The following is a 19544-nucleotide window of genomic DNA, read 5'->3' on the forward strand; positions in this document are numbered from 1 at the left end:
CCCCCGAAGTCGCAAAAGAAGCGTTAGCACGGCATGGTTGCCCCTTTTACCTTGCAGAAGAGTTGGCGCAGCAGTTTCTTTCCCTTAAAATCCCCGCCAAGATTCAAATGCTTAACCAGCTCCTGTAGTTTCTCCACACGCGCCTCGGGTAGCCGCTCCTCCAGCGCATTCCACATTTCGCAAGCGAAATCAGTATCCAGCCGTAAACTGACACTGCGGATACTGATATGGATCTGTGCGCCAATCGCATCATCAATCAATCCGATGTAAAATGAAGAGAGCAAACTGACGACGCCCTTCGTTATGAGGACCCCATCGCACGGAAGGCTGCGGCATACGTCAAAGAAATCCTGCAGCCAACCACAACCGAATCCCGCATTTGATGGAGACGGGTGCAGATCACACTCGACAGCGTGAGATGCATCGCGACTACTGGTGATCGCTGAGTCAACTACAGCGCGGTGCAGATGGATAGTCCGCAGTCGGATTCCGGTTTGACGAGCAGCCCAATATTGGATCAAGTCGCTCACCGGCCACGCGTAATTCGAGAACTCCCACAGTTCTTTGTCGTGGCTTATCGTAAGACGGTGCGTACTGGGGCGCAACGACTGGTAAACGCTGGTCAGGTTAAGAAAATGTCGAGCATCGCTGTGGATAGCAATTGTGGAACTCAGTGCTGGCGCATCCATGATGTGGTTCCACGTTGCGCACACGGCCCGCAGCTTCTTCTGATGCACGGTGTCCAAATGGGAGAAGACCTCCTGCCACAATTCCACCGGTAGCGCCCCCTGCGCGACGCCGTTGAGGTTCGTGGACATCTCCGGCTTGTCGGTATGGAAATGCTGCACCATTCTAAGCAAGGCCTCGTGGTTGCCTTCATACAAAATGTTGATGGTTTTCTGAAAGTTCCGAACAAAATATAATTGTTGTTAGTATGTCCAACTGAAGAAGACAGTTGCCTCGGTTGAACGACCACTTCTTTGCTACCGACTTAACGTCTTTAGGCAGTTGAACTGTTAAATCAACGCACCCGATAAATGTATTTCAGTTCGCCGTCCACGAGATCCACCACAAATAACCCTCTGTGCCGAATCCCGCTGTCATTCACTCGTTTAAGGAGAGCTTTCGATTCCTCAGCGGAGAACGAGCGGAAACGCTCACCGAGCTGCACCTTATGCATAGTAAAGGCGCCTGCTTCAACACGGCCGTATGAGCGCAGTTCCGTCCGCAATTTAAAACGCTTTGCCTGCTTACGCCAGTTTGATGTATCCAAACGAGGACAAACGCGGTCAACGGAGACGAACTCGGTGCAGAGCACTCCCGTGTCCGGAGTCTGCCAATGAACAACGGCCCCGGCGAATGTTTCCCGCGGTATCAGGCTCATTTCGCCATTCTGCCAAATCCACGGACCCGATGCTGTCTCCGGCACCAGAACCTCCACCGGAACGACGGGCTGCTGTTGAGCACGGAAATCGTAGAAATCGTTGCTGTTCAGTTCGCGCTTAAAGAAGACGCTGCCGAACGGCGCGTATTCACGTCGCCGATGGGGACAGAGCAGATCGACGAAAAGGCCATCCTCTGCCACATCCACGACGAGCCCGTAACGCATCCGCTCATCGTGGCCCAGAACGTTAACGGCGTTATCGCGGTCCATTTAGTCGGGTAGGAATGGAAAAGAAGGTTTAGCTGTTGAAGAGAAGCGCAACCGGTTACAGAGAACTTACACTGATATGCACAAGTTAATGAAATTATTGGGATCCAATTCGAATTCAGATTACTGCAACACAATCAGCCACACGAATCAATAGGTGCCTGTTACCACCATGTGCCAGGTAAAGAGCAGCAGCGCAGATCCAGCGGCAAACGGAGACCGTACAACAGAAACAGGTTGAGCCAAAAAGGAAGCCGATTTTCCAGACCAGATCTACTGGTACCGTAAAAGTCTTAACTCTTCGTACGACTGCGAGTGTTAGCGCATGCAAATTGTACGCGGCTCTACTGCACTGATTACAAAGTATGTGTATTAAGTACGCGTACTTTGTATGAATAGGTTTTTACACGTCAACCAAGTGCGTCGTCCACTGTGGCAGCATTCAGTTTTTTCGATCGTTGTTCCCTTGATAGTTTAAAGCTTTTACTTGGTTCAAGACAGGAGTTTTCTGAACGGTAAAAGCCACATTGTCTTTCCCATAAAATGAAGAGCGGTTTGCTTTCCTCATTAACCGTTGCAAGAACTATACTGAAGGAGAGTAGGCAGCTGGCTGTTAGTCAGTGCAAAGACTGGGTACCGTAATTACTTCGGGAAATAACTTGTTATATCAAACGTCGCCTTGAAAACTGTATTCAGGTCATTCATTCGTTGTATCCGGGTCCCTGTGAACCAGGCATTGCATACCGACATTCCGACTTTATCATCTTAGCACCGGTTTTCCAGGACTGCCAACGCGATGCCACATTGAAACTGCGTGGACGTGCTGGGAGACGACGCCAGACCCAGCTACGGCCTACGGACACGTATTGGACGAGGCGTAGAACGGGCTGTTCATCGGTTCTCTGTGTACCCGACATCGACGCGAACTGGTAAAGTTCGAGCGGGTCTTCTTCAGCGATCGCAGTCGCTGTCTGGACGCGCACAAGCTGGACGGGGCCTTTCGCCGCTTCGGCACGCTCCCGCCGGTGGACGTCCTGACGCGGCAGAGCCCCGCCGAACCGTGGACGTGGTTGCCTGGGGAGATTCCAAGACCGTCCCACAGCATGCATGATTCGGGGTACAAATGAGGTGGTGGTCTCCTGGGACATGTCATGGAAAATGCGGATGTCGTTCCACTGTCCGGAATCCGCTGGAGACAGCCGGCTGACTTCTGGCTATCCGGCGCGACAGCCGAAGATTACGGGAAACTGCAAAGTGCACGTTTGGCACACATGCACGTTTGGCAAGCCCTGCTTTAAACGGGCGCTGCGGATACTGATCTTCCTCTGACAAATCAATCCGGCATAAAATGAGCCTATGAAATAGACAACGCCATTTGTTATACGGATCACAACGCACGGAAAACGGAGACATACGCCATGATAGTCCTGCAGCTAACCGTAACCTAATGCCGCATCGTGCGTGCACGCGAAAGGAGCAGGATGCAAGGCGCAATGAACTGCGTCAAGTTCGGATCTGCAGATAATCGCCGATCAAACTAGGACGCGGTGCAGATGGATGGTGCGCAGTCGGATCGCGGGTTGACGAGCAGCCAGATGCTGGAACACGTCGCTTACTGACAACGCGACATTCGTGAACCACCAAAAAGCGATATCAAAGAAGATGGTCAAGCGGTGTGTACTGGGGCGGAAGGAGTTGTATACGCTGGTCAGGTTAAGAAACTGCCGAATATCCTTGGGGATAGCCATCCAAGAACGCATTGCTGGTGTCTCCATGATGTGATTACGCATTCGTGCACGCTTAGGAAGCGGCTTTGCCACTTTTTTCCAATTTTTGTGGCCTTTTCATTTATCAGTTTCTAAGGGAAAAGTCTCAATGAAGACATAGTGTTATTAATATAATTATTACAAAAGTCTTTGTCAAAAAAATTATACGAGAACAACTTAATAACAGCAACAAGAATAAAGGATGCTGGGGCAGTGCAAGAATACGATTTGCGTCCTTTATTCTCTGTTAATTTATGCCAAACTAAATTATACAAAGAAAAATGTTCAGTCAGATACAGTACGTATCAACAGGGATACAGGGAGGTGTCAACGTGATGAATTCTAATCTTGAAATCCCCAAAAAAAACAGTGATCTCAAACTGTCGTTCCGAAAAGAGAGAGCACTGAGCATCGTGAGACTGCGATAGAATATGCGTGGACTGTGTAACGCAAGTGGGCAGGCCTTTCACCTTAGACAGGTTGCCATCCTTGATTCTTGAAGGCCTACCGTATTTGTTGCAGAGGTTTAGAGTGTTCGTGGCCCGCATTTTCATCTCCCTGCACAGTACAGCGATCGGCCTCTTCCTTCGTGTTTTTGTATGGACTCACAAGAGTTACCATATTTTGTTATCTGTTTCTTATTAACAAAACCTAAGAACTGAGCAAAAAATGAAGCTGACGAAAGCTTCCAGACCAAAGCTACAGTACTCGTACGAGCACTTACCTTTCGTACGACTGCGAGTATGAAAACATGTACGCAGCTCTACTGGGCATTAACTGTGAGTTAGTTAAGTAATATTATGCTGTGAGCTATGCATAAAGTATGCATTTGTATTAAAGATACACCGTACGTACTAGAACTTCCTTCCAGCCGGTATAGGCATGGTTTAAACGGCAATCAATTGTTGTCGTCAAATGGCCGCATTTGATTTTTCTTTTATCACGGTTGCCTTGGCAGCCTAAGCTTCGTAAAATACTGAAACTTTCAGCAAGGTGAAAAAGCCACATGTTTTTTCTACTTAGGACGAAAGGCACTCTTTCGTCATTACTCGTTGCAAGAACCTTACTTGAAGTAGAATAAGAAGCTGTCTTTTAGGCAGCGCAAGAAACGCAACTTGGCGATTACCTATTATCTCCAGAACTGACTCGTTTCGAACGCCGCCCTGGAGATATATTCAACTCTTTCTCTCGTTGTTTCAGGGTCTTTGTGAACAAGGCCTTACGTGCTGACTTTCCGCCTTCATTATTTTAACACCGGTTTTTCGGAACTGCCAAAGCGATGCCTCCGTGGAATAGTGTGAAGGTGCTGGGAGACGACTCTAGACTCCGTTTTGGACGCGTGGTGGACGTGGCCGACGTTGGGCACCTCATTGACTTGTGTTCCAACCGACGACGCGAACTGGTCCCATTCGACCGCGTGTTCTTGAGCAGTCAGAGCCGCTGCCTGGACGCGGAGAAGCTGGATGCAGCCTACCGCCGTTTTGGACAGCTGCTGCCGGTGGAGATCCTGGTGCGAGAGAGCGCGTGCGAACCGTGGTCCTGGTTCCCCGGCGAGATCTTCAGTCTGGTGCGCAGCATTCATTACTCGTGGTACAGCGAGGTGGTGGTTCGCTGGCGTCAGAACATAGAACAGTCGGACGTCGTTCCACTGTCGCGAATCCGCTTGAGACTGCCGGCTAATTGGTGGACAACCGGCGCGACGAATGATGAGTACGGGAAACTGCCGAAACGCGTAACGAAGTACACGCTTGGCAAGCTCTACTTGCGCTTGCCGGGTTACAGTTCCCCGGGGGCGGTGGCCGCCGCTCTCGAGCAGCGCAAGATAGACGCAGAGTGTTTCGATTCGAGAGCCGTCGGCGTGGCCGTTGTGGATGGCTGTTTGCAGTATATTCAGCGGCGACCGAAAAAGAAATCCAGAACTGCGAGTAAAATTGTAAGTAATCCAATACCTGGTACAGCAGATTATATATAGTGCGCATCTTTTATTTCACCATTTGCAGGTAGAGCTCCACAGGTTCCATAAACGTTTAAATTACTACATTTCCTGGATACCAGTTTCAACATCGTATATCGCGACGGCAGATGAGGGTGAGGTCGCTGCGCTGCCGACCGAGTTATTCACGGAAGTCTTCTCGTTTCTGGATACGGTAACGCAGATGAAGACGCGGATTGTCTGTGCAACATGGAACGCTATTCTGGAATCGCCTGTTTTAACAGCCAACCTCGTTCTCGTTACCACGGTCTTTAACACAAGTTGTCGGCTGTTCTTTTCCCTCCTTGCTCCGCTCCTCAAACGCCTTTTATCGTCGACGAAGCGAATTATTCTAACCGATCGTGGAAAAGTCCTCGAGGGCAACCACATCATTAAGGTCTTGGACATGAGGACATGATCCACTTCGTTGCACAACGAAATACAGGAATCCGATTGCGAACGACTCATCTGTACGGAGTGGAGTTCATTCTGCTGATGGGTACCCGCCACGACACCGTCGCATCTGATGCGAAGCGATCCGCTTGTGTGCTGCATCGGCCGCGGGAACCGTCTCGCGACTCCTGCAGCCATCTAGTGGATTTCATCAGCGCCTGCAGCAATCTCCCGTGCAAAGGTATCCAGTTGACGTGGTGCACTATCACGTTAAAGTGCAACGTAGCTTCCATGAAGGAGGACCAATGGCCGAGCGTCTCGATCCATGTTACGCAGCGTGTTGCGGGGGATGGCGATATCGGCTGCGCGGTACTGGCTGCGCTGGAGGCCGGACTGCCTTCATTTAGAAAGGAGCAGTGGCGCCGTCTGGCCGAGCTGTTCACACAGGAACGCCAGGAAACCGTCAGCGTTGTATGTCAGGTTAGTCAAATCGGCCGACTATTTTAGCGATCCACGACATTTATCGATAATTGGTGCGACGCAGTCGACTGATCCGCGTGCGTCATCTTGCTACCGTGGGAAGAAGTTTTGTGTGGAAGGCGTGAAGGGTGTTCGGATGGAAGAACTGTCCTTGTTGGCACTGCACTTCCTCTTCAGGCTGGCGATGCGCGGGATGCGGTAGAGTTCCCGCTCTCAAGTTAATGCAGAAGTCAATATAACGCGTCAAGGAGATCTCGGGGATATTCGTTTTGACAGGCTAGCGATAGCTTCGTCCTGTGTTGTCATGTAGTCTGGGGTTTGCCGTCAAATGTTGGAGATATTCACAACTGGCTTTTTACTCTTGTTTATGGCGATTTTTTTCCCTGCATGTTCAATATCGTTACCGCATTGTCCATACTCCATGTGTACTTATACGGTTTTTTTCGCTTGCTTGATCATAGGGTGTTTGTCATGTTTTCAGGATGTTGTCCGCGATAAGTTACAGTATCAACAGACTTTGTACAATAAAGGTTATTTTGGCGATGCACATTCTCAACCCCCGACAAATGCTCCCCGACATTTCGTCGACTAACGATTAGCAGTCTGTATAGTGGGCAATTGGGCATATGGAATGACTCCCAAATTGTGATGGAGCTATTGGGAGCCGGCATTATTCTTTTCGATTATTTGCCAGTGGATACCGTTTTCTGCTTAGCTTGGTGATAAAGAAAGCTACGCCTATGGCGGTTGCCGTTCCACTGCAAATTTCCGATCGAACCGGATGCAGAATGTACACAGGTCTACTGACCAATGAACGATGTGCGTACGGTACTGCCACAGTGGCGCACAACCGACCGACAACCTTTGTTAGGCATAACACTTCAACTGATTTCATCGTCCGTAATGGCAGCCTTTCGTTTCTCATCGATTGTTCTAGTCTTAGCAATCCGGGCAATGTAAAATAACCAGCGGCAAGCCGAATTCGATAATTCTTGCTTACGGTTCGTCAAAGCCCACACAATTTTACTTAACGACGGAAGACTTTCTTTCGCTGTAAATTGGATGGAGAACAGTAGATTATCTTGGGTCTTTTCTTTTTATAACTACGTTTAGCGGTTTCAAGTGTTAATCGATCCTTTCTTTGGGTTTCCAGGTTCTTCTCAGTTTCCTCGCGATCATTATTGCACCACTCGTTTCTCAGGATGGCCAACGGAATTTCCCAATGGAACAGCGTGGACGTGCTGGGAGATGACGCCCGACTCCGTTACGGACACGTGGTGGGCGTGGCCGACGTCGGGCTCTTCATCGACTTTCTGTGTCCCAACCGTCGATGGGAACTGGTCCCGTTCGACCGGGTGTTCCTCAGCGATCGCAGCCGCTGTCTAGACGCGCACCAGCTGGCCGCGGCCTGTCGCCGCTTCGGCACGCTCCCGTCGGTGGAAATTTTGATGCGCGAGAGCGCAGGCGAACCTTGGACCTGGTACCCCGGCGAGATCTTCAGTCTGGTGCGCAATCTCCACTATTCGTGGTACAGCGAGGTGGTGGTCCGTTGGCGGCACGGCGCAGAGCACGCGGATGTCGTCCCGCTGACGCGCATCCGGTGGCGGCTGCCCGTGTATTGGTGGAAGGGGCCCGCGGACGAGGACGAGTACGGGAAATTGCCCGAACGCGTGAGGAAAGGGATGTTTGCTGCGCGCAGTATTGTATTGCAGACAGATCACTTCCCGTTGGTTAGCGCAGCGCTCAAACACCGTAACACGGAGGCAACTCATTCCGCGGCGCAAGCAGCAGGGGTTCGTGTTACGCATGACTGTGTAATGTACGTCCAGCGCCGGTATGCCCCGGTTGCACAGCGCCGAGAGATGACCGCTGTTGAAACGGTAAAAAGTGTCTCCTGTGGCGATATCTGGCTTTCTATTAAGTCTCTTATGACTCTAAATTCCAGGAACCCCTCATCATCTTCCATCGCCAACTGATGGATTACGTTTCGCTGATGCCGGAGCCTGCGCCGCCGCCGACTGTAGACATGTATGAAGGTGCTGTGTTACCGGATGAACTGCAAATCTTCTCCTTCCTTGACACACTAACGCAAACGAAGCTGCGCGCTGTGTGCACAGCGTGGAACGATGTAACGGAATCGCACTTTTTAGCTGCCAATCTCGTTCTCGATACTGCGGCCGTCCGCAAGACCCGACCATGCAAAGATTTCTGGCTGACGTACTCGCTCATTGCTCCGCTATTCAAACGCTTGTCTTTGTCCACGCAACGGGTCCTTCTCACTGATCGCGGACGCTGCCTCGAAGGTAGCCACGTGATTAAGGTCTTGGACATGATCCACTTCGTCGCACAGCGCATTCCCGCAATCCGACTGAAAACGATTTGTTTGCATCGATTAGATTTCAGTCTGATGATCGCCACGCGCTACGACACGGTGACATCCGACGGCGAACCATCCGCCTGTGTGCTGCATGGGCCGCGTGATCCGTCCCGCAACTTCAGCATCAATCTGGCCGGTTTCATCAGCGCCTGCAGCAATCTCCCGTGTGGCAGTCTCCAATTGACAAGCTGCACCATCACATTGGAGTACATGGTATCGCTCATCGAGAGACAGAGTGAACTGGTGTTGCACGTCCCGACCCACGTGACGCAACGGGTTGCGGGCGACGGGGATGTCGGCTGCGCGGTGTGGAGTGCGCTGGAGGCGGGGCTAACGGCACCCATCTGGGAGCAAGTGCATCGGTTGGTGGAGTGTCGGACCGCCATGATAGCCGCCGTCACGGCGGGTGAAGACTGTCGAGAATTTATGGCCGTTGTCTTCAAGGTGAGGTCCAACGATACGAAGAAACCTGCCAAGTATTAATTTTCCTTTTGGCAGATGCTGTGTGCAGCGCAGTCCGCTGATCCGCGACCCTCGACGCATTGCCGCGGGAAGAAGTTCTGCTTGGACGGTATGGAGCGTATTCGTACGAAGAAGTTGTCGGTAGTGGCGCTGCGGTTCCTGCGCCAGTTGGCGTTGTGCTGGGTAATTTAGGGTCCGTTTGCCGGACCATGGAACATCGTGAATTTTTTTGCACATTGGTCGAGTCAACAGCAATGAGCGGAAGTTTGTCTGTAATTAAGAAGAATGGCAGTTTATCGAACCAGCTGTCTGGTACTTTCCTTGGCAAGTCCTGAACGATTGTATTGAATTAATATTTAATGCTCGCTGGGCCAGCGTTGTTTGTATGATTACTGTACGTTTTAAATCGAAACGAAAATGCTCAGATGTACAATTTTATGAAATCCTTTCAAATTTCACCTTTAATTTTGTGCATATTCCTATTGTAAGGGTCTTAGTAAAATTAACCGTTATCAACTTATCATAAATCTTTGGTTTTATTATCAGCAAAGTGAGTATTAATAATAATACAGTTTTGGGGTTGATTTTATTAGGGAATTTCGCGTTGGTTTTAATCTGCAGCAGCCACCAAATTAAGACAAGGCGCAAGTGCGGTCATACTAATCAAAATTTAATCAACCAAAGTGAAAAACCAACCAAAATCTCCTCCCGTTGGTTAAAGGTAGCGTACCTAACACCGCCCGTTTCTTTTAAGTCAGTATTTCTGTTAAGAACAAGCAAACTAAACCGTTGCTTAAGAAAAGCAGTGTAACGTGGCAAACGTGCTTCTCCAGTCAGCTCACAAATTTTGCGACCCATAAAATGCAATATCCCGCTGAAAGCCGGTCCAGAAACACCCAGCGTTTCAACCACTATTGGATAAAAATGGCGTCGATTAAAATTCGGGTGTTCTACAAAATTATAATAAAGTTAATTCACTGTCGTATAGATTTCCTCATTTTTCGCACCGATAGAGCCGGCTGAAGTCAATGTGAGCGTTTGAAACGGCGCGTCAGCGGCTCACCACGCTCAACCGGTAAAAAATGGCCTTAGGCGATAAATAGTGTGAGTAATCTAGAATTGCAGAAGTGTAACAACACAATTTATCCGAAAACCGGAAATGTCGTGATATACAGCGTTTAAAGTAAAATGCACCAAACACCGTTTCATTACAGTTGCTCAGGCAAAACCACAACATGCATCAGCAAGAGCTGCATTTTTTCCATTCCACGCTCTCCGTCTCTGTCCATGTTCTCGTACTGCTTTCCATTAGCCCATCATCGTCTTTTAGTGAGAATATCGGTAAATTCTTTCTTTTGCGAGAAAACAAACAGGCACAATTACATTCTCTCTAACTGCAGATTTTGCGCAGTACATTCCCGCCGATGACTTACAAGCCATCCAAAGCGCGGAGATTAGTGTCGCGCTGTCAAGCGGGACGCCGTTGTACCAGGATGATCTGATCGGCTGCACGGCCGGGGCACATCCGCCCTGTCCGCTGCAGACGTCCAGGGCGCCGTATTATCGGCTGCCGGATGGGAATCTGGCCATTCCCTACATGGTGGAGCCGGATGTCGACGGTACGCTACCAATACGAACATTTTTACGAATTACTTGGATCTTAGCTACGTTCCAGTACATGGTACCGTATTGAACTATAGAACGAGCTTGTAATTATACTACAACGAGAGGCCAGGTTTCAGCTAATGTTATATACAGTAATTACATAAACGCTTGCATAAATAGACACAGAAGGTTCGTTTTGCTTAAACGCATAAGCCCGCGAAAAAATAAACAGTTAAGGAAACCAGAGAAACCTAAGATATACATAGCTCTGAGTTAGCAGGATTTTTTGTCCGAAGCCAGTCTGTAAAAGAAAACGTTGCAAGGGAAACTGAAAAAAATTAATTCTATCATTTACAGTTCAGTGTGCGCTTAATTTTATGAGTAGGTACGCTATGAAAATACAGAGTACTAGTCGAGTTTATTAGAAATTTTTTTCTGCGAATTGTGTGGAGTAGATGCACTGATGGACGACATTGTCGCTGCCTTGGACGACATCACCAACCAGACGCAGTGCGTGCGGTTTCTCTCGGTGGACGACGCTGACGCGCTGAAAGTGCCCAACAACCCGACGATCCGCTTCGCCAGTGGCCAGAGTGGTACCTGCGCCGCGGAGTTTGGGGGCGTGCGTAGTCCCATGCACAAAGTGTACCTCAGCACCAAATGCATCAGTGCCGGCGAACTCGGCCGCATCCAGCAGCTGCTCATGTTAGCAATGGGATTCCCACATGAGCACGTTCGCAGCGACCGAGATGAGCATATTATCGTCAACTGGGATAACGTCATCCCAGGTAATAACCGAACATCTATTAGACCGAAACAGAAATGAATCTCTGCTGTAGAAAGGAGAAATGAACTGGATAAAAACGATCCGGGAATATTCGACACGCTACCCTACGATTACGACTCGCTTCTGCATCCGGGCTACGTCTTCCTGGCGCAGGTGGCCAGCATTCCGACGCTGATGGCCAAAAATAAAGCGAAAATTGGTCAACGCCAGCAGCTGAGTGCCGGTGACGTGAAGAAACTTAAAACCGTTATTTGCCAAGGTAGCCAACACTTTTTTCGCCGCTCCAGGTTTTGCTGTATAATATAATTTGCAGGTTCCACGCAACAAGCCGCGCCCAAACCAAAGCCCACACCCACAAGCAAACCGCCATCACAACAGGATTTCAAGTCCGCCAGCATTGTCACGGTGACCGTCGTCGCCACGAAACCGCAGCCAGGAACCACATGCGATAGGTAACTAAGAACCCAAAGAACCCTAACGAACCCTACATTTAAATGCTGTATTTACAGTGGGGATCCCTCCTGCGCAACGACCAGCGTTGGCGAGGAACCCATCCAGCCCTCGCTGAGCCTGCCCGTGCACCACTGCGCCTTCCGGCAGGTGGTCACCCTGCACAACACCCAGACCATGTCGCGCACCACCCTGTACCCGATGAAGAAGCGCTTCCAGCACTCCACCAAGTTCTCCACGTGGTGGTTCGGCCAGACCGAAGCCGGTAAACCGACGGTCTTGTGTTTTCTGCGTTGTCGAATCATTTGATGTGGAATCTGCAGGTGCGACCAAGGATTACCTGGCGCAGCCGGTGGAGTACCCGCAATTCCTAGGTGCCGTTAAAGGCGTGTCCACGCAACTGGCCAATGAGTACACGCGCATCTTCCAGACGGATTATGAGCCGAGTGTGATGGAGGATGGGGGAACGAGGTTGCAGCAGAAGATCGAGACGCGCATCATGGAGTGCAGAGATCGGCCGTCGTCTTGAATTAATGATGTGGGAACTTGTCAGCGCCGCGCGTTTGTAGTGCCAATTTTGTCAGAGCCACTCTTGGCTGTAGTTACTACACTGATTATCAGTCCTTAAACGGGTCTGCTTGATTTTTTGATCTGTCAGTTATTGCTGCTGTCAAACAGCTCGAATAAGTCAGAAAAACATTGACCGAATAGTGGTAGCAATAAACTGTCATCTTTTTTTTATTCACTAAGGAAGGTTATGCTTAGCTTCTCGAGAAAACCGTTCCTAAACAGTAACCGGTACCTCTATCTGTTAAAAACTTAGCAAATGGCTTGGAAAACGTTGCTATTCAACGTAGCTCATACTGTGCAAATCACTGGTAAGAAAGACTCGAAGCTACACATGTGTAGCTGCATCTGACTGCAGAGAAAGCGCAAAATGAAATGACAAATCAAGCCTGGAAAGAGTGTGGATCCTGCACCCGAAAAATGCCACGAACGACGGTTTTTAATAGGCAATAGCCACCCAAAACAACATTATGGCAAAAACGTAGTAACAATACTTCAGGACGTGTGACAACAATTCACTTTAAGTCCAAATCCAACGGAAGCCCAATCCATGAACAAACGGAATCCAATGCAAACCGAGTTTAACGGTACCCGGCATAATTACAAACTGCCGCAGCATCGCCGAGCTAAATCGGTTATGACAAACAAATCGTATATTATCTTTCATCTTTCTTTTAGAGTTGCCTGACTAATTAACCGCTGTCCACTGCATGACTTCCGGTAGTCCACAGGAGGGGAAGTCACCAAAAAGTGGGCCAGGTCATTTCGAAAACGGCATTTGTGTGGGAAATTGCGCAGTACATTAAGTACTGTGACATCCGCGTCAGCGGGATCACTTCCGACTCCAGTGGATCGTATCCTGTTGGAACGTTGCCTAGATCACTGTAATTCTTCCGTGAAGAAGTGGCCAGCACCTAAGGAAAACCAGTCTCTCAAAAGTAAAAACAAACCGTAAATCGCAAATTCATCTTGCGCTCGTGAAGGATGATCCGTACCGCATCTAGCAACCCATTCCGTTTTGGATCCATAATCGCGTCAAACACAAGGTCCGCTTGTTGCTCATCCAACACAGGACAACTTCGTTCGAGCATGTCCCACCAATCTGCAACGTTCAGACGCCGATCGTGGCGCATCCGTCCGAACGGCACGCGGATCGTCATCACCACACATCCCTCCGCCCAAAACCAGAAAATCTCACAGCCGAAGTTTATCACAGTGAGCTTGTGACAGATCGCCGCTAGCGAGTCAAAAACGCCGTGAAGAGTAGACACGTAATCCTCGGATAGTCCGGACGAATAGCAGCAGTTGATATCCTTCATAACGAGATTCTCCGGGAATTTCTCGGCTCCTCCTTGCATAACTTCGCGGAGAAAGTCTCCATCACACAACGGCCAGTGCACTTTAGAGGAATCGCTGACGGGCGCGCCCACAATGACCACCGCCCGCGGGCTCCAGCAGCGATGTGCACAGGCCACAGCGACGTAAACATCTCCCGCGGAGGATGATCCTCTTTCAGTAGGAATCTGGATATGCAGCCGCTTTCTTACAGCGGCCGATGTGAGGATGTGGTCCCAGCCGGCGCAGACTGCCCGCAGGCGGCACTGATCGACCGTGTGCAAAAACTGGAAGATCGCGGTCATTATATCCGCTGGTAAGAAGCGGAGAGCTTTTCCGTCATCAGGGATCGCGGAATTCATCACGAACGAAGTTAGGCGACCGCTGCAAGCGAATTCCGTCTTCTGGCGTTTTACCGCAGCTTGGAATACGGGCTCGCGTCCACGCTTTCTTAAGTTGACGGCATCTGCGCTGCATTGTTCGAGTCGGTCAGGTCGGAGCAGGGATTTACTCTGCAACAGTCAAAGGTGTATTTCCCTTCAGTTACATCGCAACGTCGCATAGTCTGTTGCGTTTCTTACATAAAAGCGCATTGCTTTCGCCACATCACTGATCGGGATGCCCTTTTCCAGTTCGTGGGCCAGCGAAAACCTGTGCATCGGGCTTCTAATGCGCTCCAGTGGAACGACGGTTTTGACGTCGCCGCCCGGCAAATGGATGGCAACCCATGCAAACTGCTGATGCTGCCAGTCATAGACCAGAGCAGTGGCCGCTTGCCAGGTCCACGGCCCAGACGGAGTGAGCTGCATCAGCACCTCCACCGGTTCGCTGAATCCTGCAGAAAAATCTGTATAAAGAGCGCCGCTTCACTGACTAACCGCCTTATTTTACTGAAATTTCAGACTGGTACGTCCGTTTGCTTTCGAAGTCCCTCGGAGTTGTCTGTTTTTGGGCCAAAATAATAACAATAAGTACCTTGATTTCCGCAGAACGGAAGGAATAGATTTTTAGGCGCATAGGGATAAACCCGCGATAGAAAGGCTCGATTCCAGGGAATCCATTCGTTCCGTCGTCCTGCGCAGTGGAAATCGACGAGCAGTCCGCTTCTGGATACGGCTACTGTAATGGCACACTGGAACGCTCCATCTTTACCGCGGACTTCCACAATTAAAGGATGGTCTCGCGAACTCTTCGTCATTTCGGATCTGCTTGACCAATCAACATAAGAAGCCTGTGTTCGACTATCAAAAATCCGCTCTAAAAATTATTATCGAGCGGCCGACCCATACTGCGCAACATCGTATCCAAAGTTCCAAACTAAGTGATGCTAAGGAAGTATAAAACGGCTAAATTCGGCGACTATACTAAAGCCGAGGAGATATTAATCCTTATATCCCAATGTACGTGAGCAATACATCCGGATCATAAAGCAGCCACGAATCTGTACACGGATATTCACATGGAGCGGCCGTCGCTAAAAGCTGGTTCATTAATTTGGCAGGGCTTTGCCGGCTTATTTTACTGTAGAAGTATAATATTACATTTATGAGTCAGTTTCCGCGCTTCCATCTATCTGCCTAACACCACGAGTCAGGAACTGCGTTCAGTGCCGCTCATGCAGTTTTTGAATTACGAAAACTGTTGAATTGTTCTCGGGCTTTACTGAAATTCCACTTACGCTTTTGGAGCTGCATTTTCATCCCTTTTCTAAATATCCCATGAATTGAAACAGTAACATTCGCCTGGAAAATTTATCGCAATTTAAAGTTACTCTGGAAAGTTACTAGCAGACTAAGGGCCTACTGAGGCATGCTAAGTATCGCACCCGAGGCGCCAGCACGGTGTGACGCAGGATGTGAGGCGCGATGTGAGGCGCGTTGTGACCATTACGGTGCCTTATCGCTAGCGTGCCACAGGGTGTGACGCTGGATGTGCCGCGCCAGCGGCACATTGCGGTTACACCCATATTTCTGGCGTGCTTTACGGCGGAGTACGGTGACGTTTCGCTGGTGTGAGGCTGGATGTGACCCGCCAAAGGCTCCTTACGGTGACCACTACACTGTACAGCGCCCTATCGCTGGCAGTGTGTCTGTGACGCGCCCGAATGCATTTCGATGTCGCTAAAACTGCTGACAATTTTTTTTGGAAACATGATCAATACTTCAACAAATATTCTGGTCGATGAAAAATTAAAACGACCAACTGTAACAACAGCAGATACCAAAAAAATTGCCGCAACGAATCCCAAGTAAACGAAATAAATCGGAATAAATTTTTTAAGGATTAATCAATCCAGACCACAAAAAAATTTTCAAAAAATAGCTAATACTTAAAAATCCAGCAAATCATTTACATGCCAGTAAAACTTAATCAGTTATTAGCAAAGTAAGGCTTTTTTTTTAAGTGCCGCAAAAGAAATAACTTGGACAAAGCCAAACTGCTGCAATCTTTCAGGCCGTCGACGCACCACCTCATGCCGCGATAAATGTCCACTGCGTTATACGTACTTCACACTACAAAATCATAAACCATGAAGTTTTGCGTACAACGAAATGTCAATAAATAATAGCTATAAAAACACATTGATGAACTTTCAGCCCACCAACCGTTTAAGTGCTCTTGCCGGCCGTCGGCTCGACGTTTTCCTTCTCATCGTCTTCCTCATCGGAGAAGTCGATGATATCCGCTCCAAACCCGCGATACATGGGGTCCTCTTGCTTCCAGGTCGGAGCAACGCCGTGCAGGATACGCTGGCGACAAATGCGCTGGACCAGACGCAGATCCTCCTGAATCGGATAGGTGCGTCCTCCTTGTTTCGCTGCCTCCATCACCAGCGACCATAGATCGAGCAGATTTTGCGCGATCTGCGGCTGCTAAAACCAGTGTACCGTTAAAACAGTGCCGCAGAACACTAGTGGTAAATTTACCAATAAATGAAACACGTCGTCGCCGAGACCGCGTCGCTGTTCCGGGTTGTGTGAAAACAACCAGTCCTCGTTCGAAATAACCCGATTGAAAAAGGCCGCAAAGTGCAGCACCCGTGAAAAAGATGCTTAACAGTTAAATCACCAAGAAAAATTGTTTGTCCCAACACCAAGCGGGCACAGAATAGGCAAGAGGCGGAATCGGCTTTTCTACCCGGGTTCAACAATACGGATAATCTAGTTAGCTAGCATAAATCACTGTGCAACATCACCTAGGTACAATTTTAGCAAAAATCATTCGAACAGAACGATGCTGAAGTGCGTTAAAATTTAAGTCATTAGAACAAAGTGAGATGATTTTCATGATTTTCAATTCTAAAATATTTCTTAGATCGATATCTTAAGATTCAATTTGACTTTTTTGCTTGGACTGGGTCGACCCATTTATCGTTGCTGAAAGCGTGGATTGTTTGCTGCCTGACTTCTTGTTCTTTCGTTACTCGGACTTCTCTTTGACATGCATGAAGAATTGGAGAACCTCTTTTCCTCCGTTGGGTAAGAACTGTGAAGCACTTGAGCGGAAAACTTAGGGACTCGTCTCCATCCTATCTACTAAATTGTAGATTAAATTCGCCAACGTGGTTGGGAAATATCGTGGACAGTGTACTGCGGGAGCGTCTAACTGGCAAGACTGCCAGGCATTCAGTCTATCGGCAGATATGGACGAAAATCAAGGTAAAAAACCAACTAAGATGTTTTAAAACTAATCGGCATTTTTCGTAAACAACAAGCGAGATTTAAGCAGAAATTTCAGCCTTGAGTCATTTTATTGTTTCGGGTCGACCCATCGTATCTACGGTAGTGCGATAAAAATTTCGTTTTTTCTATGTTGCAGAATTCCAAACGTGTGGCGCTGCCCAAATCGGTTGTCTATCCAAAGGAACTCGTGCAGTGTATGAATGTGATTTTTCCTGGAGAAAAACATCACAAAGACGTATGTGTTCTGTTTTGCTTTGGAGTCGACTCCGATTTACTCGATTGCTTGCAGTTTGGACCGCCTTCCATCACCCTTTTCCAAATTTCTGTGTTGTGAACGTTGTCCGTAACTAGCCGGAACGCAAGGCGAAATAAACTGACATTTTATTCACCGACTGTTTTATTCACACAGTTAACACAAATATTATAAGTATGCTCACCACAAGCAGGAACTCTGCACAAAACACAGTATTTAGTTGTCTTTCGATCCGTACCTTTTACGCACACTTTACAGCGCTTCTGGCCAGTAAAGGGAGGCGCAGGAATTTGCTGCATGGGTCGACCCGTTTCCTCTGGAATCTTGAGTAATGCCTTGATAGTGCCGCGCACCGTGGCGTTAATGTGTTTCAGTTCCAGGCGTCGACGCATATGGTTTTCTAGCAGCTCTTCTGCTAGCGATTCTAAAAACAGTCGTCTACGGTATTTTGCTCGGCTCCAAGCAAGGTTTAATTCGATCCACACCACAAACGCATTTAACGCAGATATGTCAACCATATCGTAGAACAGAATTACTGGCCAACGACGCGTGCGACGCTTCACGCTGTACATGGTAACCATTTGGTCCAGGGAGTCGACTCCAGCTTTCGTTTCGTTGTATGTGGTGATGATGACAGGTTTCTTCTCACTGGTCGTTTCAACCGCAGCATCACGGTGGTGGTGCTGAGAAGTATAACTGCTTTGCCAATCTTTGGAACATACGAAACCAGTGCGGCTTCCTTTGTGAAACCAAAAAGACTAGAAAATTCAGCACTTTCTCTGGATGGTAAAAAAGCTGCTGGTATCTCTGGCTTATTCTTGCGCATCGTGCCAACCAGAGTGATATTTCGTTTGAGCAGCTCAAGGCATGCAAATGTTGATATCAGGGTCGACCCAATTCAAATACGGATGTTCATAAAAAATCTCAAGCACTTTTAAAAGTAGTTGTACAAAGCTAAGAACGATTTACCTAATTCGAGATCTGTGAAGAAGTTGTCTGTCGTAACATTTCTTCCGGAGTCGACTCCTAGGTACTGCACAAGATCCAAAACAACACGGCGCCCTTGATTTCTTTCTGGAGGGACGCCCGGAGATTTTCCCGTGTACACTTGTATGTTGCAGCAGTACTTCGAGGCAGAATCAGCTAAGATAGAATTCTTTAGCCCGTACTTTGAGGGTTTCTTCGGAATATACTGCTTGAATTTGCGGTGGCCGTGGAACGAGTACAGCTGCTCGTCTATAGTGAGATAAGGACCAGGTAGATAGGAATTTCGCAACGTTGGTACCCACAACTCAAACAACTCCCGAATATGTGCCAGTTTATCAGTAAGTTCGCGCAGGTATCGTGACTTTTTATTATCAAAACGGAGTGCACTAGATATTTCGCTAAAACGATTTCGAGACATGGTGGCGTTGTAAATGGGTCGACCCTTCGCTTCGTTCCACAGCTGGCACAATGGTTTCTTGCTTTCGTGATTCACGCCGTGTAGAATCAGCAAGCCCAGAAACGCATCTAGTTCGATTGCATCCAGTTCCGTCCACGACTTCGAAAACATAAGCTTTAGGACTGGTTTTGACCGCAAGCGCCGACATCCGTAACAGCCCGACTGATTAGTAAATTGAGGCGGACACGGTGCAGATGGACGGCGCGCAGTCGCATGCCGGGGTGATCATCAGCCGTCCTAAGGACAGCGTGCAACATCCTCGCCACGTACTTGGTGTCGCATTCCCCGTGTTCGGGCGACGTAAAGATGAGTCGTTGTG

General features: G+C 48.7%; 2 protein-coding genes across 2 annotated transcripts; one reads left to right on the forward strand and one right to left on the reverse strand.

The window, feature by feature from the left end:
- The first annotated feature begins 10290 nt into the window (after positions 1-10290).
- On the forward strand, positions 10291-12733 carry LOC129600768 (low choriolytic enzyme-like). Its single transcript, XM_055499349.1, has 7 exons — positions 10291-10442; positions 10502-10720; positions 11162-11494; positions 11546-11752; positions 11807-11945; positions 12003-12208; positions 12267-12733. Exons 1-7 carry the CDS (start codon positions 10337-10339, stop codon positions 12470-12472), a joined length of 1416 nt encoding a protein of 471 aa, XP_055355324.1. The 5' UTR covers positions 10291-10336; the 3' UTR covers positions 12473-12733.
- A 3721-nt stretch (positions 12734-16454) lies between these two features.
- Positions 16455-19336, reverse strand: LOC129600779 (uncharacterized). The gene is made up of 3 exons (XM_055499360.1): positions 18737-19336; positions 18431-18640; positions 16455-16718 (listed from the first exon to the last, which is right to left on the reverse strand). The coding sequence occupies exons 1-3, from the start codon at positions 19334-19336 to the stop codon at positions 16455-16457; spliced, it is 1074 nt and encodes a 357-aa protein (XP_055355335.1).
- Between the last annotated feature and the right edge of the window lie 208 nt (positions 19337-19544).

Source organism: Paramacrobiotus metropolitanus, unplaced genomic scaffold (genome assembly GCF_019649055.1).
Source record: "Paramacrobiotus metropolitanus isolate TYO unplaced genomic scaffold, Prichtersi_v1.0 Parri_scaffold0000195, whole genome shotgun sequence".
Classification (NCBI taxonomy): domain Eukaryota; kingdom Metazoa; phylum Tardigrada; class Eutardigrada; order Parachela; family Macrobiotidae; genus Paramacrobiotus; species Paramacrobiotus metropolitanus.